The sequence below is a fragment of the Sceloporus undulatus genome, chromosome 5 (assembly GCF_019175285.1).
Source record: "Sceloporus undulatus isolate JIND9_A2432 ecotype Alabama chromosome 5, SceUnd_v1.1, whole genome shotgun sequence".
Taxonomy (NCBI): Eukaryota; Metazoa; Chordata; class Lepidosauria; order Squamata; family Phrynosomatidae; genus Sceloporus; species Sceloporus undulatus.
In genome coordinates, this window is record NC_056526.1 from 133,776,485 (window position 1) to 133,801,689 (window position 25,205).

Genomic DNA, 25,205 nt, shown 5'->3' on the forward strand with positions numbered 1-25,205 from the left:
ATATTCATGGGATAAATTCCCAATCCCCTTTGTGTGATAAACTCTATTGATAAGTAACCTCCTTTTTTGTTTCTCCCAAGGACACATCTTGGCAAACACAAAGGGATGAAGAGAGGGTGGAGGAAGGTCTTGGATTGAGCAAAGGGCATCGAGCAGGGTGGCAGCAAGAGTGGACATTTTTTTAAATAATAAAATAAATAAAACTTTTATTTATATCCTGCTCTTCTACCATAAGGCAATGGGGGGGGGAGAGAAGAGGACCAGTAGCAATAGCAATAGATTATCAGTAGTGGGAAATTGCAGTGAACCTGTTCAGATTGTATTTGATAATGAAATGGGTTAAATGTTGAAAGCTATAGCAAGTAAAGGTGGATAATACTGAAACACTTGGTGTATATACTCGACTATAAGTTGAGAAATTCATACCCCAAAATGGACTCCAAAATCATAGGTAGACTAATATATGGAGCAATAAGTTAATACTGCTTATAAAGTTCCCAAAAGAAATGCCCACCTTCGTAGCCAGGGATCTTTAAACAGCTCCCTGTTTGAGCCCTCGCACGTGCACTTTCTCTCTCTGTGTGCATTATCCCTCAGCCTTCCCTTGCAGCCAGAGCTAGCAAACAGCTGTTGAGGCAAGGGAGAGAGAGAGAGAGAATGCTGAGGCTTGTACTCTGTTTTGCAAGCCATGAGCCTTGGAAATGCTTTTGGTAAAGAGAGAGTGTGTGTGCATGTGCATGCCGAGGTTTGTTTCTCCATTTTCCATGCCAAAACTGTGACCTTTGGGAGAGGTCCAGAGAGGGAGAAGTAGAATGAGAAGTGGTGTTTTGTTTCCCCCTTTAGATCTTCTGTAACATGCTCCAGTGTTGAACCCTCAACCTATCCACAAGTCATCAAAATCCGAGATTTTGGCCCAAAAAACTGCCCTCAACTTATACATGAGGTTGACTTATACACAAGTATATATAGTAGTTATCTTAATGTGGTTTCTGAAATCTGTTAGTGGGCAAAATTGAATGGGTCAGTAGAATAACTGGCTAAGTGTGACTTAGCATCATGGTTAATTTAGTGACTATTACCAGGAGAAACAAGTATGTAAGTATATCTACATACCCCTTTCTTGCATAATAGCCACTGTTGAACCAGGAAGCTGGCTTAGACCATTACAGTAAACTGACAGATATGCAACTGCATCCTTATAGCTGTATTGTATATTTAGTGCTGTAAGCTGAAATAAAATTGCAGTGGAGAAATAATTTAACAATTGTCCTGCATTACTTATGAAGTACGTCAGACTGCTCCTGCTGATATGCTTAATTAGTAAAATCCAAGATTGGCTTTTAGCTCAGACAAACAAGCCAGCATAGCATGCTTGCCATACATTAGGAGCCAAAGGAGTCAAATTTGAGATTACCATGCAGAGTACAATAGGAGCAGTGTGTAGTCCTCAGCTCCTTTTTGCACCACCCAAAGAGACACCTTCAAAGACCCTACCTATTTTTTCAAAAAGAATGCAGGTGATTTCTTTAAATCTAGAAGTTATTCAAAATGGTCCAAAGCTTTTGCTTCCTTGGTCTCCGAAATTCCTTAAGCTCGCTGTCAAAAGGGCTGAATTTGGCAGACAGAATTTGAAATCAACAATGAAAAGCTTAAATTACAAGACTTTAGGGAGGGCATGGGGTGAAAATTTGTCCCCATCCTTGATGCATTGCTTACCCTAGTTACTTGTTCTTGGTAGTCTTTTAGCTACAGTCCAGGAAATTCAGAGGGGTACTAGAAGGAGTAAACATCCTACAGATCTCCACTTTTCTTCCCTGAATGTATTTTTTTGCTTTTGCAGGACACTCTTTGTACAGCCTGAGTCCTCCCTATCCAAAATGCTTGGGACCAGAAGTGTTTTTCAGATTTTTTTTTTGCATATTTTGAAACATTTGCATATACATAATGAGATATCTTGGAGATGGGAGCTAAATCTAAACATGACATTCATTTATGTTTCATATAAACCTTACATACATAGCCTGAAGGTAATTTTATGCATGATAGTTTTAATAATTTTGTGCATGAAACAAAAGTGAACCACAAAGATGTCACTCTCTCAGCCACCCATGTGAACAATTCTGGATTTTGGAAAACTAGATAAGAGATATTCAACCTGTCTTTCCAACTTATTTTGTTCCCTCAGGTGTATAGATTTTGGGTACATTATAAAAGCTCATTGCCAGATGCATTCTGCTAGGCTACAGGCTGTGCAGTGTACCAATGCTTACTAGGCTATGAGTTCTACTGAACACAGTGGGACTCATTTCAGAGTATGCATCCACAGAATGGAATTGTAAATGGAACATAGGGGTTGCTAACATCTGTTATCTGATCCACAAGTCCAGTATAGCTGCTTTATGACAATTTATCTGCTGGTTAGTCAGACCAGGAGGCAGTGAAAGAATGAAGCCCATGGTATTTTCTTGCCTGTTTTAGATATGCATATAGTTTTGTATCACCCTCAATATACTACAGTGTTGACTTTGCTATTCTTCAACTCAACAGTGATTAGGGAAACGATGGCAACACCTGGTACATTAATTTGTAAAAGTTGCAATTAGAATTTGTTTAGTATTGACATTAACATATGTGTCAAATCTCATCATGGTAATCTGAATTCACACCAACATCCAAGTCCATTAATATTTCTCCTGATCCTACTACCAGCATGACTGGTTCACTTAGGAGGGAATGTATAAGCCAGCAGAACAAAATACCATTAATCTTATATGTTAAATGGCATATTTTATTAATATTTGGTGAAATGCTTTTCACAGAGAGGTATAACTGCTGTCTGATGACAAGAGTGGGGAAATGGAAACAGGAAGAACTAATAAAATACACATGATGGGTTTTCCCTTTGTACACCTTCCCAATGTATTGAACTCCAAAGTAATTCTGTTGTCACCCAATGATCTAAGGTACAGAAATGCAAATATACTTCCAGACTGCAGTACTCAATCAATTTTCATTCAAAATCAGATTGCAGAGCTCCACAAATAAGCGGGTGCTCCCATGATGTACGGTGTAATTTGTACTTAACCTCTGCCATCCCTTAGCAGTCCCCAATATAACAGCTCTTTTTCTTACACCATATTGAAGTGATCTCTGCATGTAGATAGATATTACGTCTTTGTTTATCAGGGCTGCAATATTATGTATGTATTTTTGTATGGGTAAGTCCCATTGAATTTGATGAGGTTCACTTTTGACCAGAGATGTGCAAGACTGCAATATTTATGTCATCTTCTAATTAATTTAGATATACTGTACTGGATTTTTCACACATGAGTACAAGTACATATTAACCCAGCTTGAAAAAGTGTAATTTAAATAACAGATTTGTCAGAAAGGGAAAGGTTATCTTTTGTGGAGGATAATATTCTGTTCTCCTGTTCATCTGAATGTGCCACAGATACATATATGCTACATAAACCCTAGTACTTTTTCAGGGTTGAATTGCGTTGTTATATTTAAAAAATTAAAATCCTTTTAATTTAAATGGATGATAACATACATTTAATGGAAAATGCAATGAAATACTAGTAGTGTATGTGAGAGAGGAAAAAAGTATTGCAGTATTGCAGCATCTAAAGCTACAGGCATCTGGGCTTTCCCATTTTGGTAGCAAACAGGGGGAACGATAGGTTCATGGTCTGTTTCAGGGAGACACCCCTCCATCTGTTCACATGCAGCCTGTTTCCAATTTAAAGCACAGATTTCAATGCAAACATCAATTTCTCTCCCCTCCCCATTTTATATGCAAAGCGAGCCTTATGAATCACAGTGACACTGCTATTGGGACCCCTACCAAATTCTTTCCCCTCCCCAGCCAAAATTCACAGTCTTTTCATTTGAATACCTGCTTACAGTGGCATACAATGGACAGCTTTGGGAAGAAAAATTGATAATCTTCACGGAAGAGTAATTTGAATGAAATTACACTTGACAGCCTGTCTCCAAGCAAGCAAGGAGAGTGAGGGGAGCCTCAGCTAAGCTCCGAGGACCTGCTTAAGCTAGTGCTCTTGAAGCTTCCTGAGGAAAATAAATCCACAGTTTTATCAACATCTGAGTGAGGCTTTTGATTAAACGTGTGCATCGTTTTCTAGCGAAGAAAAGGTAGCCATGGAAGAAAATATGGAAGAAGGACAGACACAAAAAGGTATTGTGATAAACAAGTTGCATTTTTTGGGGAGGGGTATTTGTGACAGGGCAGTTGCCTCTCTATTTGTTCTCTCTGTCTTTGCACAATTACAATAATCTCATAGACAATGGGAAAGATGCTTTTTCTTTCTCCCTTTCTTGTTTTTGGTCATTTGTGGTTCTTGCAACAAGATAGCTTACTAACATTTTGTCACATTGTTCCCAAATAGTTCAGGCTTAAGGAATTCACACAGCAGTCCTATATGTAAAATACTGTGTGCATTTAATGTGAAGTGTTTCCCAGACAAGTCTTTGTTAGCCTTCATTTATTTCATGTTTTCACGCTTGTCTAGCTGGGTCAAGGGAGCCCAGTGTGAACTAAGAGAGAGCCACTCACACACAACATTTGTAGCTAGTTCCATTTAGCAATCTAACAAAGTGACCATTATTTAACACCTCTGAATGGGTTTCCAGTCTAAACAAAGACTTCGAGTAGATTTTGCAAATTTGGGGTAGAACTGCCTATTTGTCTTTCTTCTCCTCCCTTTTCCTCCTGCTATCTGTTGGAAGACCCTTGTTATGTGGTGTATAGTGAGAAAAATGGTTGTAAATGTTGAAAGACTGTGGCTTGACATTCCTTTTCTTTCGGATTATGCTCACTACACCTTTTTTTGTGTTTCTGAATAAAACTGTAAATGATTAGTGTATGTATTTTATGTATAATCTTTTGTGAACATTGTGTGTATTCGACACTCCAGAATGTGCCACCTTTAAAAAGACACTTTGTGTTTATTGCCCTGCACACCAGGTGATAGCTCTTCATTTTTACACTAAAGTCCCTAGCTCTCCCCCCGCCCTGCCATCTCCTGCATTGCCTTGTGTTGTTACATCAGTGCTTTTTGTGTTGCTCTGTTCATTCCGGGATTACTAAGAGACATATTAAAGAAGGCAGATATTTTATATATCTATTTAATTGGTAACACGAGCACATCTAAGTCCGGTGTATTTACAGGGACAAATGATCTTAAAACAATTTTCTTTATATGGCTTTGGGACCTGATTAAAACACCTGAATATCACAAACACTCATCCTCCCTGTTGCTTCTATGTTCTTGTTTTCAGGTCCATGTTCGGTCAGCCTCCTACATGTGGATACCATGCTTTTCTCATTAGAACTGACCCACTTAAATGGCAGGCAGTTTTCAATGTTTACTAACTCTCAATACAGCAAATTGTCATGGGTTCTTGCATCTGTCTGTGAAAAAAATGATTATTTCCACCAGTAATTTTTGTATGAATTGTCATGTTTGAGTTTTCTGAATGTCCAAAACAATGTGTTTCTGAAAGGTATTTGCAATGCTGAAAGTACAAGCATATTTTGTGATTGCTGTCACTATCAACATAAGCAATTTCATTATCTGCTCATAAAAACAGATTAGCATTTGTGTGCATTAAATACAGCCTCCAGAGCTTACAAACTGTGTGCTTTAAATTTATTTTTCAGAGCTTGTAGGGAAAGAGCACAAGATTATTATTATCACAAAAAAATTGGAAACGGTCCCACCTAGCCACAAATTCTAAATGATGACCCCAAAGAAATGCCAGGGCAAGTGGTATATATCTGAATTGCAGAGCATCTTAATTTAAATACCATTAAATGCATTTACAGTTAATAGGATGTGTTTTAGGTAATGAATTATAACAGATTGGCATAGACAAAGGTATATCTTTTTTCAGATGATGGTTAAGTGAAATAACCAATGGCTATACAAAATGCGATGAGTGATAGCATGATTGCTATAGCTAACACTTTCCCCATGCACATGATGTCATGTGTGAGGTCCCTTTTCTTGTTCATGCCCACTTGTGATCACAAACATGGGGAAGGTTGCATTTATTTTATCTGGAGAGAAGGGAAGGATGGTCATTACCCTAACATTGTTTGGAAGCAGGACAGAAAGAATGTATATCCAGTGCTAATGATAAATTACAGTTAAATCTACATTTTGGAAATGTAGATGTCAGTATCTTGAGATGTGAATATTATGATAGAAACAGAGAGACATTTACTTAGCAGTGAAATGCAATATGGTCCCTGGAGATTTAAGAGCTACTTTTGGTCTTGGTGCCCTCATTCCTAGAAGCGGTTTTGTTCAGCACCATGTTGATATTATTTCATGCATTCCAGAGCTTTCATTGTATGCCTGTTGTGGTTTGACTGGTTTAAACTGGTTGTTGGTTTTCTAACAGAGTGTCTGTAATGTTAATCATGACAGAATCATACAACTGCTATTGTTTTGTAAATGCTGCCATCTTGACTGCAATAATTTGTTTCTCTCCTTCTCCTCTTCATTCACATCTGAAAAACAGATGAAATATACACTGTTCCACTGCCTACCAAATCCTCTGTTCTTCACAGCAGCAGATTGTGTTGAGCTTCCTCTGCATGTTGCTATCAGCCATGATAGTTTCGTGTTGATGGAGCTCACAGACATGATGCAAATTGTTGCAACAAATGACATGTTATTACTTGAGCAATAATTGTACTGCTATACCACTGACTGAGAAAAATAACACATTTAGAATGGTGACGTCAGTTCTAAATTTGGTTGAGAACCATTGCTTGTGTGCATGCCCATGCGCGTGCGTGTGCGCGCACACACACACACAAACTCACAGATATATTTTTCTTTTTTCTCTTTATATTTAACGAGTGTCAGGAATCTGTTTACTCTTTAGCAGTGACAGAGTGTCAGTCCCCAGTTGAAATTTCACCTCTGCCATCAATGTTTTCAGTCCCCCTCCCATATTTGTAGTACTGCGTATAACAATACCAGATTACCTCATAGGATTGGTGCAGAATCCTAGATGATAATAATGTGTTACCTTATATGGTTGTTGTAACAATTATAGTTGGCTAACACACATGAAGTGCTTTTAATGAAAGTATTATATGAATGTTTCTTCTTCTTTGGGAATGTTATCATTGACCTATAGGATTGAGGGCAATCTGTTAGTGTGATTAAATAGTAGTTAAGAGCGCTGGACTGAGGCTTGGGAATTCTTGACTATAATCCCTGCTGAGCCATGAAATTTACTTGGTGACCCTCGGTCAGTCTCTTTCTCCCCCTCTCCTTCTCTGTCAGAGTCAACGACTTTGTAAGGTTGTTGTAAGTATACAATGAGGTAGGGAGACGTGTATGATGCCTTGATTAATCTCATTAGATGAATGGTGTGATAATTACATTTATCTGTATTTATTTAAAAGAGAGACTTTGGTTTTGGAACCTGAGGTGTGGAACAGGTAGCACTGGGAGAGCCAGTAACAGAGGACTTTATCTCTCCTTTGAACCCTGTTTGCTGTTTTCCTTGAAAATGGGATTAGTTTAATTCTGTACTAGAGTACTGTTCATTTTATGTGCCTGCACCAAGATCGAACAGATTGAAAAGAAAGATCATTGTGCAAGTGTTAATTCTGGCCAATTTTACAGTAGACCTCTATTACTTACTTACTTGTATGAAGTTCTTGATTATCTTGAGTTACAATGTAGCCCTGTGTCTGTGAACCTGTATGTGAATAATGATCTGAATTAACTAATTGATTCATCCAGATGTTTGGGGTCTTCTCCAAGCCATAAGAATAAACAAGGTCCTTTTCAGCATTCAAGTGAAGCAAAGCCCTTTCTTTTCTATAGTCTACTTGTCCTTACGCTAAGCTTTAACAAAGTCACTAAGTAGAACACTGGCTACAGAACCCAGTTTGTGTTCATTGACCACATTGACTCAATCATGAATGAAATGTCTAAGGGGACATTGATGGAATGAGGATAAAGTGAGATCAAGATGGTCTGTAATTTTTCATGTTAAATTCAGATTATATGAGCAAGAACACAATTTCTCAGGGCTAAAGTAAATAATATGCTAAATGCATGAATGCATTTGCTTGCTTATATTGTGTGACCTTCAAACAATCCCAAACCCCATAGCACTCCCATTCCCCCAATAAGTCAGAACTGCAGCATGAGACATAGGACTGTTGTGTTTCCATTGAATAATTTCTCCAGCTCAGATGGCTTACTTCAAATCTAAGATTTGCCGCAAGAGGGAAGTTGCTGTGAGCAAAACCTGCAGCTTCTCATGCAAGGAAAAAAATCTTTGAGAAGGGATGAAATTTTTATTTGGAAAACAACAGAAGGGGGAAGGGTCAAACCCTTCTCTGCATGATAATCAGGTGCCCTGCCTCATGGGTATTTTATTTTTAAAACAAACATACTGTATATACTTGACTATAAGTCGACCTCATGTATAAGTCAAGGATAGATTTTGGGGCCCAAATTATGGATCTTTATATGACCTGTGGATAAGTCAAGGGTAAAGCCTAGGGGCATATAAGAAGGAATGTGAAGGACGAAGCAAAGGAAAACAATGCCAAAGAATTTATAAAGTTCCAGCAGTCAAAACACACTAAACGTTGGGTGGATGAGAGAGCAGGGGGTAGGGGTCAGTGCTTCCAGGAAAGATGACACTCTTGCCTTTCAACAGGGGATGATTCAGTTTTTTATAAGAGTTAAAGTACGGTACTTATATTGACCTGTGGATAAATCAACTCAGTTTTTTAGGTCCATTTTAAACTAAAATTTATAGACTTCTACATATGTTTATACAGTACCTTGTTTTGTTCTCTGAGTTGATGGCAAAGGGACACTTATCTTTTGCAGTCAAAAGTGGAGGGGGGAATGTGGGGGAGAGAAATGGAACATGAGGACACACAGCAGAGGATGTTTGTCTGCAGAACCCAATATCTTCGTTGTTCAAGAGGAAGGATTGATGAAGACAAGTGGAGGAATTCCTACAGAAATCTATCCTTCAACATCAGCTTAGGATCCTTTGGTCATCAACAGGTCATACTGCTTAGAGGATCAATGGAATCAGCAAGCAAGAGGATTCGGGGAGGGGGGGGCAGTGTTCAAGTAAGGGAATTTACCAAGTGCCTTTTTTGCAGTGCCATACAAGCAGCAGAAATGGGAGGCTTTATGTTGGGATGCATTTGTCTTGACCAGATCAAAAATTGTACAAGAGTTGCAGTTTAGGAGTCTTCCCCAAATAGGAACCCTTCAAATGTGTTGGATTATAACCTCCCTCCCTCCCTCCCTCCCATCTATCCAGTCAGACCTTTGGAAGGTTTTAAACCAAAATTCCTAGAATTTCCCAAATGGTCTGGTTTATGTGCATGCTAGCTGGGTGAATTCTTGTTGTAAAATACAAAAAAGAGAGGTCATTTTCTGTATGGTCTGGGAAGGATGGAAGTTGTAGTCTAATACATCTGGAGAGCTCCACACTGCAGAAGTCCATAGCAAGGTGAGAAGGTAATTGAGAAAGCAAAATAAGCAATGTGGTGGCTGTGTTAACAGCAAAATATCCAGGAATCAGAATCTGGAAATGAGACAGAAGAGAAGATCCATCAACAGTGTTCAAGGCTAACTTCAAATTGGATGATTAGAGATACCATGAAGAGATTGCTGGTTAATGACACTTGAGCCTTCCTCGTGATTCTCTCATTTTTTACTACTGATACTTTCACCTCCAACACTGCCCTTCCCCCTGACATGGGATGTTTCTCCTATGGTTGGAAGAGGAGGAAGAGTGGCCAAGGCTGAAGTCTACAAAATTATAGCACTTTGATACCACTTTAATTGTCACGGATTTATCCTATGGATTCCTGTGATTTGTACTTTGGTGATGCACTTGAGCTTTCTGGGGGAGAATTTGTAGTACACTACTACAGCAAAACCCTCCAAATTCCAAATGATAGACCCAAGAATGTTAAAGTGATATCAAAACAGTATAGTTGCGTTGAGTGAAAGAGACACAGAAATTTTCAGCAATCAACTAACTTGCTTGTAAGTGTTCAGGTTTAAGAGCAGGTTCAAAGTGCAATGAGTCTGCTCTTTATATGTCTTTCTCTTGTGCCTTTCTTCTCTTGATGAGAAATTCAAGCTGAGGTATTCTGAAAGATCAGTACTCTTCAAGTCTTTTAGATGGGATACAGACCGCTCCTTTGGGGCGGCCTGCAGCCGCTCCATTCAGGCATGGATTGGGGCCAGGGCAGCCACAGCGGCAGCCCAAAGGCCCCAATCCAGTGCTTTTCGGGACCAGGGATGCCGCTTCTCCCTGGTCCCAAAAAGGGGCGTCCTTGGGGCTTCATGCCCTAGGACACCCTGGGAGCCGCAGCCAGGAGACAAAGGGGCCATTTGGCCTCTTTTTTCCTGGTGCCATTCTCGCAGACGTTTGGTGGCTGCGGGAAAGAGGTGCCCTCCAGAAGGAGCTCCGTTTTGGAGCTCCTTCTAGCGCCGCTGTTAGGCTACCACAAGCAGCCTGATGCGGCGTGAACACGTCATACCTGCGCCGCATCGTTTGGATGCGGCGTGGCTGTGACATCATAATGGCGGCAGTACATATTAGGGGTACACAGGGTGCCACCATTATGCTGGCGGCAGTACGTATTAGGGTTAGGGAGCGTGTAGATGGTGCACGCTCCCTAACCCTAATACTGGCGCTGGTACACCACTTTTGGGCGGTCTGTACTGCGCCTTTGTCTAGACTAAAGCTTGAAAAGCTTTTCTTTTTAGAGAATATCCCAGCTAGTGTAACTCCAATCCAGACATTAGCTTGATTCCAGATTGCAAATGCGGCAATGAGCAGAGTCTGACATTTTAATCATAGAAACATAAGAGTTGGAAGAGACCACAAGGACCATGCAGTTCATCCCCCTGCCATGCAGAAACTCACAATCAAAGCACCTCGGACAGATGGCCATCTAGCCTCTGTTTAAAAACCTCTAAAGAAGGAGATTCAGCCACTCTCCGAGGGACACCTTATATTATGTGCTGTCAGATATATAATAGAAGTATACAAAATTGTCATGACCCACGGAAACCCACTGAGTCACCTTGAGTAAATCACATAATATCAGCACCAGAAAACCCAGGGATAGGTTTGGTTTAGGGTTGCCGTAAATTGGAAATGACTTGAAGGTACATACAAACATATACACTGTGAATGTAATTAACATGTTTGTGAATATATGTAAGATTGAAGTAGATTGGTCTTTCAGGTCTTTTAGCACCAGGATCAGTTCACCTGAGGCAAAGGGCCATATACTTCCCCATATCCTGGACAGAAAGTGACCAGACTAGTATTTGAATCTTAGGTCAATGCTGATGATACAAACTGCCTCCACTCCACCTGAAGGCAATATACCAGGGAGTACAGAGCTTGTGCCCTTTCACACTATACAGTTGTAGTGCTATGACTCCACTTTAACTGCATAGTTCCATTCTATGGAATCCTGGGATTAGAAGTTTGAGGAAAGGGTGTTTAGAATTCTCAGTCAGACAGTTCTAGCACCTCATCAAATGCCAAGTCCCAGGATTCTATAAAAAGCAGTCATAGCAGTCAATGTAGAATCATAGGAGCTTACTGCACAGCCCCCAGGGATGCTCTTGGTGCGGGACAAAAGGGAGCAAGATGGGAACAGAATGGGCGCTATCATGCATTTTACTGTATGCCAGAACACTGCCGATGCTGACGGAAGTTCCCCTTCCATTCCTGATCCGCCATAGAGGAGGTGATTTTGAGGAACTGTCCAGAAGCGTTCCTGAAAATTGCCTCCTCTGGGATGGATCAGGAACGGAATGGGAACTTCCAGTGGTGTCAGTGGTGTTCCGGCGTATGATAAAATGCATGATAGCCCCCATTCTGTTCCCATCCCACTCCCTTTCATTCAGCACTGAGAGCATCCCTGGGAGCTGTGTGATAAGCTTAATAGTGCAATAATTGTGCAGTGTGAAAGGACTTCAGGACTCTTTCTGTTTTCTACCATATTTCTACTTTTTCTTGTCTCCTGGTGTCTGCAAGTTGATGCAGTTGCCACTCTCTGCTCAGGGCTAGGCTTAGTGCTATTTTTCATGGGGACACTTACATTGAGGAACAGGTAGAGGTTAAAGTAAATTGTATGTAAACCCCAAGAGCAACTGTAGGAGGTTAGGACTTTGAGGAGAGTTCTGGTGGGACTGAGGTCTGCTTAACTGTTCACCCATGGAAGTCATATTGATAACTTAAAATCTCTGTCTCATCTCAGCTACTTTTCTTTCCTTGGAATTAAAATGCATTTTCCCGTCATTGCAAACCTTAACTTGGAAGCTCATTAATACGTTTTTAAAAACCCTCTATGCACTACCCTCAGGTTGGATCCAGATAAGCTTCCTTCATATATATAGTTTATTTCATCAGAGCAAATTTCTCTGGATTCAGCCCTTCATTTATTTTAATTATTCATTATCAAATAATGAATGCATTTAATGAGGTTCGTTTCCTTCACATGGCTAGGCTTGGATGTGGGCACAACAGCATTGTTGGAGTTCAAAAATAAACAGTGCAGTAATGGGTTTAATGTACTCTTTTTAGGATAGGAAGGTTCACTGCCAGATCAATTAGCTATCCTGCCATAATAAAAAGCAAACATTAAATAAAGTGGTATGCATCACTTTACCTTACCTCCATAATATCCTTGATTGACAAATGGACTAATGAGAAATGAAATAAAAGCATTCAGTGCATAACTAAAAAGCATTATTTTAACTACATATGCAGCACATGATTTTATATTTTAATGTATGTCATTGTGCATTCCTGTTGCAAAATTTTCAGTTTGAGTCACAGTGAGAAAAAAAAATACAAGATATTATCCCTAAACGAATTGCAGGTTATCTTCTGGCCCTTCAGTTTGTGTAAACTGAATCCTCTACTGATATGCTGCTGAAGTTAAGCAGTTTTGAATGAGTTAGAGGAGACAGAAATAGAATTATTTGATCAATATTAAGAGGATTATCAGTGTCAGGGACGTAGCCGGGGGGGGGTGGGTTCTTGGGGTCTGGACTCCCCTTCCATTAGAAAAATGAATGGTGTATGCTGCTGTGCCGCCGCGCCCAAGCCCCATTATAATGGTGGCACTTAATCTGGACGCCCCCCTTCCTAAAATCCTGGCTAAGTCCCTGTCAGTGTGGCACATTTCCAGAACATAACAGGTGATGCACCTGTTATTAAAACAGATGGATCCTGCTGGTCATCTTGACTAACATTTTGGTCATCTTGACCAACATTCTAGATTTTGCTATGCAGTCCTGGACATGGGCCAGATTCCCAAAAAGCTCCCAACTGGTTCTGCATGCTGAAGAACTTTGGCTTTGTTTTCCTCAGACAATGTCCTTGCAGTGCATGACTTCTGAAAATAAGATTTCAAATTTCAAAATAAATTTAATATGGACAGCTTCCATACAAGCCTTTTTTTTTTGAAGCACTTGCATGACATCATTGACAAATAATTGGAGTCCTGTGTTTTCTATGTTGTCTTTCTCTGTTTTTACTCCAGACTGGATTGTTTGTGATTTTATTTGCAATAAAAATATAACTGTGAGGATGTCTAGCATTGGCAGGCAAATACTGAATATTAGGACAAGGATATAGCTATCATGATGTTGTGGTTTGAGCATTGGACTATGACTCTGGAGACCAAGGTTCAGTATTTCTGCTCAGCCATGGAAACCCACTGGTTGACCTTGATCAAGTCACACTCTCTCAGCCTCAGAGAAAGGAAAAGGCATGCCCCATCTGAATAAATCTTGCCAAGAAAACATGATAGGTTTGTCTTTGGATCTCCACTTGTCAGGAATGACTTGAGGACACCTAATAACAACAACAAATCTCTACCTGGGAAGAGGGAGGATAACATCAAGTAAGAATTTTGCCCCCTAATGAATTTTCCCCCTAGTTCCCACATTTCTTGCACTGCAGAGAGCGAGACACTGAAAATCATTATTAAAAGTCTTATATTTGCTGTTTGCATTCCCTTGAGGAATTTTCTTCCCTTTTCCTTTGGATGCCTAAACTGTATTGCATTATGCTCAAGTGAAGTTTTAAGTTGCTGCAATGGTAGGAATTTGGGACTGAAGGAAAATTTCATGGAGGGGGGGGGCAGAATTATTATGGGGAGGGTCAGTGGCAAATTTGCCCATTCACTGCTAACTATATCCCATATTAAGGCTTTTGGGGGATCCTGTGTACCTGTTGGTAGGTTCAGATGATCTTGGATTGGTAAGAAGTTTATGCAGACTGTTACTAATATGACTAAACATCTGGGACAAAGAACAAACCGTTGCAATATATCATGAAACACTAAGGGGAACATTCATATTTAAGGTGCCTATGAAACATTGTTTTAGATTTTTTCCTTTGTACTTCTGCAAGCCTGAGTGGCCCCCATGTGTATGCTGATAACACTATTTTCAATGGCCCTGCTTTCCCCTCATCCTGTTGACCCAATGATATTGACTTCACTATTAATGAGAATGATATGTTTTAGCTCATTCTGGTGGTGCAGTGGTTAAATGCCTGTACTGCAGCCACTCATTCACAAACCATAAGGTTACTAGTTCAGTCCCAGCAAAAGGGGCTCCAGCTCGACTCAGGCTTGCATCCTTCCGAGGTCGCTAAAATGAGTACCCAGATTGTTGGGGAAATTAGCTTACACTTCATAAACTGCTTAGGGAGTGCTTAAGTGCACTGATAAGCGGTATAGAAATGCACTAGCTATTGCTATTCTTGGTGCTGATTTGAAGATAGAAAAACGAAGAACAGCTTAATATATATAGAGAATGACTAACACAGTTTGACAGATATTGTCTGTTTTACTCCACTGACATAGCTGGGGGTTAGATTCACTGGCTGTTTTTACCAGGATCAGTTTGTTGTCAGCTCTAGGAAAAGCTTTAATGCAAGCTAATAATAGTACAGTCACCCCTCCTTTCTCGTGGACTTGAGATCCACATTCTTGATTATACATGGAAGGGTGACCTCCATTATCCTCAATGGGGCATGCCCCTGCTTGGCACACCCTACATGTGCTGATGGGGGTGAACCCCATTCAAGCCTATGGGGCTTGAATAAGTGCGAGTCTCTATTTTTACAGGGGGTGGGGGTGGGGTGGGGGTCCAGAACGGATTCCCCTATGTAAATGGAGGGCCGACTGTATAAGGTATTTGTCCATTTTACTGAAAATGTAATTTTATCATATGGACTTCATATGTTCTGTTCTTCACATGCTTCATCTGTGCTGTCTATAATCTGCTTAAATGGAAAGTTTTAATTTTGGGCTTTTGAAATATTTTATTATTCATTTATTAGGACATATTTAATCCATATACTTATGCATGCATTATGAATTTTTGGATACACTCACCCTCAGCTCCATAAGATATATACACCCTACACGTATATTTCTGTTCTTTTTGTATGTATGTATGTATGTATCTCATGTTTCCTCCTTGTCTTAGTTATATAAAAGAATGAATGCTATTGTGTTTTTGTGCAAATCAACCCCCCACAGAGTCCAGTGTTCACATTAGAGCTATTCACTCAAGTACTGTATGGAATCATCATCATCATCATCATCATCATCATCATCATCATCATCATCATCATCATTTTATATTGCTCAATCACTATAGTTGGTGCTTTATAAGAAAAAGAAAAACAAAAAACCCCCCACACTTCCTTGCCCTCAGGCCTACAATCCAAAGACATGGCATACAAGGAAAGGGGATAGTAGTTGGGGAAAGTGATTAAGTGCAGCAGAAACTGCCTCTTGTTTTCTCCCTCCGAGGTTGCAGCAGTTGGGATGGATGGAGGATCTTTCATCTGCTGGTCCTAGGCATGGTGGAAATGGGCCTGCCTTTTCTTCTCTCCCTCCAAGGCTGGGGCAGTGGCAGGTTGGATGGATGGAGGGCCTTTGAGCTGTTTTAAATCAACTCTTGAATATAGATGTAGTGTATGTCTTAATTTTTTGTCGTTATTGTGTGCTTTCAAGTCATTTCCAACATATGGCAACCCTAAGGGGATCTATAATGGGATTTTCTTGGCAGGTTTCTTCAGAGGAATTTTGCCACTGCCATCCTCTGAGGTTGAGAGAGTGTGATCTCCCCAAGGTCATAAGTGGGTTTCCATAGCTGAGCCAGGATGTAAAGCCTAGTCTCCACAGTTGTAGTTTAAAAACCAGAAAATGAAGCATAATGAAGCTCTGTCATGACTGCAAATACATCATTATCTACAAAAAAAAATTACATCCAAATATCAGTTTTTTTTTAATGAATCTCCAGGAAAACCTGCTTAGAGAAAGACATTTTTTAGGACACAGGTTGTATATTTTGTTTTTTCCTGAAGTCCAAAAGCGAACTGGACCAATTATCACCACTCTTGTAATTATCTTCCATAGACTACACATTTGTTGTAATCCTTTGTTGCTTTGGTATTGTTCATTACTTGATGGGTTTGACCAATGTGCAACCTCTTTCTATTGGCAAGTATTACATTTGAATACTCTCCACAGTATTTAATGTGTGGTATGCTGATGCTACTATCAGTATATGGTGAACTGGTGTGCATATACTGTGAAAAGTTGTGTGCATCTGTGTGCATTTGTGATGGCAAAAGTCTACAGATTGTACAAAAATCTGGGCATGTATATCCTGTCAGTTAGATACTAGTAACAGTGATGTTCAAGGTGACTAAGGTTCCAAGAATAGCAATTGGCAAGGAAGTATAAACTGCTAAGTATTGCAGACAAGGCATTCCAGTCCAGATGGAGGAAGAAAAAAAATTAAGGCAAGATACAGATAGTGGATTTAACTATAGTGACTTTTATTAATTGGCAAACAAGAATTGTGAAAGGAAAACTGTGCAGGAAGTTAGCGTATAATCTAGTCTCTTAGTTATGGGGAAAATGTAATTGAAGCCACCCTGACCTCTTGATCATCATCCTGCAAACTATACTGATTCCATATAGGAAGATCTTTTGATCATCCTCCTGTGCTGCAGTAGTATTGTCTGACATACTATGTCACTGCTTTTCAAAAAAACGCTTAAGTGGTTGAGACAAGTTGATTTGAAAGGTAATCGCTATCTTGCCCACAGGTCCCAAAGTTTTGTGTAGAAAGGCATAAGAACCACCAAACCATGTGCCTGTAGCTCTCTCTTTCTATCTTCCTTATCAAAATCCCTGCCAAACAATTGTGACCTAACTTTAACTTAAAGAGCCCCAAAACACCAACAAAATCACCTGGTGCAGTATGGAGCAGGCAAACAATCCTTATCAGAAGACATAATAAAGTCACAAGTTCATGCTTAGCCCTAAAGCAAGCAACAGCAAATATGGAGGGATGGAAGAGAGTGGGTATATGGGTGCTGGAACTGGAGAGTCTGTAGTTGTGGCACAGCAGAACTTTATTCCACAGAAGTGCCACATCTCAATTAATGCAAGAGGGCATGCACTATGTTCAAAAGCTCAATTTCCACCTAGAAGCTTAGCAGGTGACTATACCATGTCTGGCAGTGGAAACTATTCTCCACCCTGAAATAGAGAAAAAAGTCTTAGTAGTGTGTGACAACATAACCACTAGCAATGAATTACAAACTATTTACTTAGAAAATATTATTTAGTTGTACTTTGATCAATCGACAGGGATCAGGTATACATACCTAAAGATGTTTAGATCAGTATCTGTTCTTTCTATGGGTTGTCTACATAGGCAAAAATATATATAAATAAAATAAAATAAAAATAATATAAAATTGTACAAAAAACAGACCTTGATTTTGTCCTTTTGTATAAGGGGCACCATTTTACCTTGCCATTGTATATAATGGGACTTGAGCATCCATGGATTTTAGTATCCATAAGGGGCCTGGAACCAAACCCCAGCAGATAACAAGGGCCCACTTAGGTGCTTATGGCTCAGCATTTTAAATTGGCTCCAGCCTCCTGGAGGTGGGGATTATCGCTCACTAAATCACTGCTGAACCACCTGCCGTCGTCAGCCTGGGTCCCAGCTGTACTCTGCCATCACTTTTTAGAAATCAGAAAGCTTTCCAACTTCTAAAAAGTGCTGGTGGAGCACAACTGGGACCTGGGCTGATGGTGGCTGGTGATTTGGTGGCAATTTAATGAGTGATAATCCCAATCCTCCATTCCACGTCCCAGCTCCAGCCTGGGAGACTGGAGCCAGTTTAAAATACTGAGCGATAAGCTTATTAGTTACTCCTTCTGTAGGAATACATATAGTACAGTGCATTTGTGCCATACGTGAGCGTACTATACACAGCTTTCAGTTTACACAGAAGCCGAGTGCCAATCAAAGCAATGGCGTGTACACTGCCCCAAGCCACGAGCATGTGCCCCATTGTTTTTAATGGGGCATGAGCATATGCGGATTTCCCCTTATATGGGGGATCCAGAATGGATCCCCCATGTAAGGGGAGGGCCCGCTGTACTCCCTGTTTCACATTAACATTGCTTCTTTTAGGCATTAATACAGATTTTAAAAATTCACTTTTTACTCTGAAGTTTTAGGGAAAAAATGATCTTTTTATCCATGTGTCAGGATTAAGGTGGAATCGGGCAGGGTAGGTGGGTTAATTGGAGGATGTTACTAGCCTGGCAAGCCCGGTGTGCATTGCCAATTTTGTTTTTAACATTCAGGGCATAGTAACTGAATGCTAGCAGGCCTTCTGAAGTGGAGGTATATTTAGTATTTTAACATTCAGTCATCCCTCTCTATTTGCAGTCGTTGGGGTGCTTGGCTACCTGTGCACTGCTTTGCTCATTCACTGGTTTACTTACTGGTTAGGAGAGAGGGAGTGGTAGTCTGATCTACCATTATCTCCATTAGCTGTGATACACCATGGGGAATAAACGTACTAATCTCATTCATTGTGATTGCGGGCAATGGAGCACTTTACTCTGGTTGATACTGCTTCCTTCCCAGACGAGACCAGGCATGAGATTAATAATGAAGGGGTAGATTGAGATACTCTCTCTCCATTACTTGACTTTGGAGCAACTTCACCAGTGGGGCTCTGCTAGGGAGGAGGCACTAGAAACCAGGGAGAAGTGCTCCATGTGTGGCAATCGTAGAAAAGAAGATGAGCATCTTTGATTGTCTGTGTGTGTGCTTCAGGAGACATTAAAACATTAAAAGTTTAAAAAATAAATCAACAGATAGTTGCATAGGGGGAAGACATTTAGACTTCCTGCGTTTACTCATTATAACTCACTGGGATGCGAAGTGAGGAAGAGGATTGGATGGGGAGGCAACTGATTAGAGTACAAGCTGGCAACATTGACAGGTAAAAAATAAGGTTGATAGGTTTTTTGGCATGCTGCGAAGAAAAAAATGCATCTGATTTGTACTGATTTGAATTTGGACATGGGAAATGTGTGGCCATCAGTACACCATGACTCTGGTTTATTTCAAGTAGGTGTGGTCACTGTGGGGTCACTGCAGACCAGGAAAATGTGAGGTGAAGCTGAATTTTTTTTTGGTCAGTGTAGACAATGCCTTAATCTTGTGAGAATACAATATGCTATTTTTAAATAGCTAAACACACTATTAAAATGCTTAAATTATGTGAATTCTTTTAGATTCTAAATTGCGTTGTAAGCCCCACAAGAACTTCTGATGTAGAACAGGACATAAATATTTCAATAAATACATATAAACAGCATTGAGGGCAAAAATGCAGTATTTTATCCACTTTCAGATGAAACACAAAACTCACTCTCATTACTTAATATTATTGCTACATTTTAGGGCTCAGTAATAACCCACAGCTATTTGTGTTTTTAAAAGTCCCTTTTTATTAGGATTCTGAAGAATTTTCCACATTGGGAACCTTTCTTGTGACCTAGCAATATTTTCTTTTGGTTGTATCTCCTTAAAGAGTTAATACAGAGCAATACTTTCCAATTCTACTTTTGGAATCCAATCCAATTTTCTAGTTAAGAAATGGACAACACATTGAGAGGGTTGTGGACATAATATAACAGCCTATCACCTTTTCATTAGTGTGGCTCTAGACCGGAAATTAGCTAAGAAAAACTGGGTCTGATTGGCACACTGGGGAAAAAGAGAAAAGGAAAGGTAGAATTCCACCAGATCCCTTGGCCAAAAATATGGATGTGTGGTCATATTTCTCCCTGAGATGATTTGTCATTTATTTGATATGTACCAAGAATGGAAAGACAAAGATTTTCTGTTCCTGCAAAGTAAATACATATAAAAATGTTCAGATAACAAACCCAAGTTTGAATCATTCTTTATTGCAATAAATCTAAAGGTATAAGTACTTGTGACCAGATGATTTCCATAGACAGTTTGAAACACATTATCAAATGATGCCCAATGATAGTCTCCCTTATCACCTAAAAATAATAGACATTGCCTATGTAAAAGTCTATATTGTTTGGAAGATGAACAATCTAAGAATGAACATCCTTGAAATACATAAAAATGAGTTTAGATTAGTCTTCTGAATCTGATGCCTCTCTGGTATTTTGGATTACAATACTCAAAAATCCAGCTTATTGGTGGCTGTGTCTGAGATCAGTGAAGTTCAAAACATCTGGAGGGCACCATGTGGGAGAACAGTGGTCTAGGATTCAAATTAGAATGATAATGATAATGTGTTTCATGCAACTGTCTGTGAAACAGATGCAATTATAAAAGTTGGTAACTAGGCCTCTTGTGTCTTTTGTATGGTGGCTGAGTATTCTTTAAGATTTCTTACAATAGGTAAAGCTATCCTGTAATGATGCCATTCTTGATTTAAGTTCATAGGCCCTAATAATAGTGGGCAACATCAGAATACCTCTATTACACACAAAGAAAGGAGGAACTAGTGTTATCCCCTCTATCATTGCTGTCCTCATATGAAAATAAGTCTGGAAAATGAACACTGGCTTACCTTGTGACATGTTTGTTTTTAGCGATGGAGGGGGAGGCATCCTGTATCGGGTTGGTTCCCTTTGTTCGCTCCAATAGGCAGGAAGTAGAACTTTGGGAACTCAGCCACCAGAGGGAACAACCCCCCTGTAGTTCTCTGTCAATGTTTCAGCCAAGTTCATGGGTAATATATAAAAACCTAATAGCAACTTAGAACTCAACATAATAAGAACACAGATGTAGCCAGGAAGTCTAACAACAATCTAAGCTATTAACTTCCCCCCTGTTAACTGAGGGATCGGAGTCCTCAGTTCCAGGAGGGTAGGATGCCCCCACCTCCATCGCTGAAAACAAACATGCTGCAAGGTAATCAATGGAGGGGAGGCAGCCTGTATCAGGACATACCAAAGTTTCAAACTGATGGTTGGGTGAATTGAGGAATGTAATATGTTAGAGAATGGACTGGGGTACTTGTCTACCGAATGATGTCTCAGTGGATTGGAAGGTATCAAGATGGTAATGGCAAATGAAGACCCTACATATGTCAGTGAGGGGAGCATTAGTTGCAGCAGAGGTAACAGCACTACAAAGCAAAAATAAAAAAAAAATACTATGTGCACTCATGTAGGAAATGGAAGGAATGGTGACTATTCCTGGTAAAGCAGATCCCTTGTAGCACTTGGCTATGCAGGATTGAATCCACCTTGAGAATGTGAAAGTTGAGTTGAAGGAAACAAATGGCCTGTTTGAGACACAGAAGCAGAGAGTGCGTTTGATATAAATTTGAAATGTTGTATGCACATTAAGCATGTGCCATTCTTTTAAAGATCCTTTTTAGGATTTGGACAAAAAAAAAGGTAGAATGATTTCCTGGGTCTGATGAAAAGATGAGTTTACCTTGGAGATAAAGGTAAGGTCAAGATGTAGTCTGATGGAATCTTCTCTGAAAATACAGAGTTCATCTTGGATAGACAAACCCCTTAGTTCTGAAACTCTCTTAGCAGAGGCAATGGCTGTGAGAAAAAGAAGCTTCCAGGTAAGGAATTTAATATCTGTCCTTTTTAGGGGCTTGAAGGGTACTTTGGTGAGCTGAGACCATGTGTAGGTCCCAGTTAGGATATCAATGAATGGTCAAAGGCTTTATCAACATAGATGCTCTTAAAAACTGTTTATTGTAAGGATGAGTGGAGATTTTTTGCACTGTCTTGGAGGTTAGATCTGATGTTATGGTAGACATCTGCCTCTTAAGGGTATTGGTCTTAGCCCCTTGTCAAGGCCCTCTTGAAGACAGAGAAGAGAACTCACTGCGACTGACTGAGGAGAGAAATTCTTGGAGGCACACCAACGTATGAATGCAGGGTAAGAATATTCATAAATCCATCTCGTGGACTGTCTTCTAGACTGAATGATTACATCTGTGATGTGAGGCAGCAGACCATCCTCTAATTATACGCAGTGTTCAGTCTCCACACGTGTGACCAGAATGAGTCTGGATGGTATACTTGACCATGAGAAAGTAGATTTGGACGAATGGGTAGCTTAATAGGGGTGAGGCAGGAACTAGACTGGGAACTACTGGAGAATGCTCCCTCTGGTACCTGAGTCCCCAAAGTTCTTCTTCCTGCCTATTGGAGTGAACAGAGGGACCCAACCCAATACAGGATGCCTCCTCTCCATCGCTGGAAAAAGGGGAGGTTCCTATTCACATGAAATCTCCACATGAGCAAGAACTCAGATTTTCCAGGCTCTTGCTCACTTGATGAGCCATGCAAACAGGAATTTCTGCTCTTCAGATCTTCCACATGAGAAAACTGATGATAGAGGGGGCAGAGATGCACTCTTCCTTCTTTGTATTGACTGAAACCAGGTAAGTATCCTCTAAACAGGAACAATATGATTTTTAAATCTAGATGTTAATATATTAAAATTGCTGATGGCCAAACACTCAGTGACTCTAGGTTACTTTGATGGATGAATTTTTCCCTTCATTTATCTCCATTTCCTACATGAGTGCACATAGGTTTTTTTTTTATATATTTGCTTTGTGCATTCAGAATATAGCAGAATCCATAAAGTAGCTTTTTGTTTATTTTCAACTCTTTCACTGACATCTCGTTTCAGATCTTCACGTTCCATTTTCCCCTTTAAAATATTATATAATATTTTCACCATTACTTACATACTTTAAAAAAAGAAGTTGCTGTTCTCTTGATGACAGGATCTTATCAAGAAAAACCCACTTTTAAAATAATCTAACCATATCATTTTGCGTGAAATACCCCTGTATTTTCTGAGAAACCTTTCCTATGCATTTGTTTCCTTAGTTATAAAAAAAAGTTATAAAAATTCTATTTCCACAATAATGATGTGTTTCTCTGCAAACACATAATCGAATACATAGCCTCAGTGTTTCAAACTCACTCACATATCTATGTGAACATCAATACATCCCATTTCCTCATAACATTAGTTCTTTTCTGTGATATACTTTTGGCCTTTGCCACTTATATCTTTACATCTCAATATAAGAACCTGGAAAAGTTAGAGGTTTTTGTGCCGTAGTTCCTAAAATCCTTTAGTCAGCATGCCCAATGAGAAGTTTTGAGAGTTCTCTTCCAAAAAGTCCATTTTTTAAATTCAGTAATTAACTTTTTCAGGATCTGCCAAGTACCCACAAATGTCTACCTAACTCTCAAATCATATATCATAGCCACCCAGTCCCCAGCATGTATAAAGCACAGTAACTTCCAACCTTTCTAGTAATGGCAGAGCACTTCCAACATTTAACTGTGTGCCAGTCCCAGCATCTCCAGCCAATATGGTTGGATTCTTTTTCTCCACTTGCTACCACAGGGCCCATGCAACTCCAAAACTCTCCATGCCTGTGTCATTGCTACAACAACCCTAGGCAAATTTTCGACTCCCTATTTTTGTAAAGTTTGGACAAAACAGTAAAGAAATGCTATGCATTGACTTTCCCTGCCTGATCTTTCTCTATTCTGTGGCTAATTGCGTGAAGGGGCTGGTAGTGAACAGAAGGCACCAAGACACCCCCCTCCTCCTGTATCTTCATGACAAAGGCTGGAGTACTCCCAAAGACACTCATCTGCAGCCCCCTTTCCAAAATAGTGGCCTATTGCTTCATCCCTTCCACTTACTTGTTAAATGTCCAAGTTGTTTTCCAGCCAACAAAATCTGTTAGATGTTTAAGCCACTGTATACCAAGAATAAAGTGCAATCCTTTTATAGTCTTGTTTATGGAAACAAATCAGTTACTTGATCATTTGTCCCAAAATCACCATCATTTCTTGAAATATCATAGAATCATAAAGCTGGAAGAGACCACTCAGTCCAATCTTCTGCCATGCAACACTTCCAACTGATTGCCATCCAGCCTCTGTTTAAAAATCTCCAAAGAAGGAGGCTGTATATTCCACTGTTGAATAGCTCTTAGTGTCAGGAAGTGATTCCTAATGTTTAGGTGGAATCTCTGTAGTCTGGGTAAATAACTAAAATGGGTAAGTAAAACTTCACAACCTTGTAATAGTGAGCAAGAATAATCACTGATAAACTCACATCACAGTCATGGGTGAAGTACATAAACATGGCTTAAAAGTGTCCAGCTAGTTGGCTTGTAGCTTTTTTTTAACACGATTTTTCTTTCTTTAGATGTAATCTGCCTACACATAGTGAAGCAGCATACTGTCAAACTTGAAAGGGACCATCCAGACCAACCTAGTTTAGTGTGATTAGCTGGAATTCCCCAAGGTTTAAAGCAAGGATGGGGAAAATGTCTGGTCTTCTAGACGTTTTGAGCTACAGTTCCCATTTTCTCTTGTCATTGACCATCCCAGCTGGGGCTACTGAAGTACAGATCATATGGTTTACTGAAGACTAATCAACCCACACCCCTAATTCAAGGCAACTGAAGTATTTTTAGTACTTCAAATCCTTCAACCAAACATATCAGAAAGAGAAATGATAATATCATACAAGGGGGACCCGGTACTATGATTTAACCTTATGGCTGTCATAAAGGCCCCCTCATCACTCCAGACATATATAATACATGGTTGAAACGGTACCGAACAGCAAGGGGACCTTGCCAATACTAAGCTGGATAGTTCTTATGTGCTCCCAAGGCATTTACAACATGTCTGCCACACAAGTTGTGGCCTAAAGACCCAT

The 25,205-nt window shown here is 39.8% G+C and overlaps 1 protein-coding gene across 1 annotated transcript in view; it reads left to right on the forward strand.

Moving 5' to 3' along the window:
* Positions 1-3,688: 3,688 nt before the first annotated feature.
* Positions 3,689-25,205, forward strand: part of GPM6A (glycoprotein M6A) — a 135,401-nt gene continuing 113,884 nt past the window's right edge. Inside the window, 1 exon segment of the mRNA XM_042470134.1 lies at positions 3,689-4,204. Within this exon segment, the coding sequence (XP_042326068.1) occupies positions 4,168-4,204 (37 nt within the window). The 5' untranslated portion in view covers positions 3,689-4,167.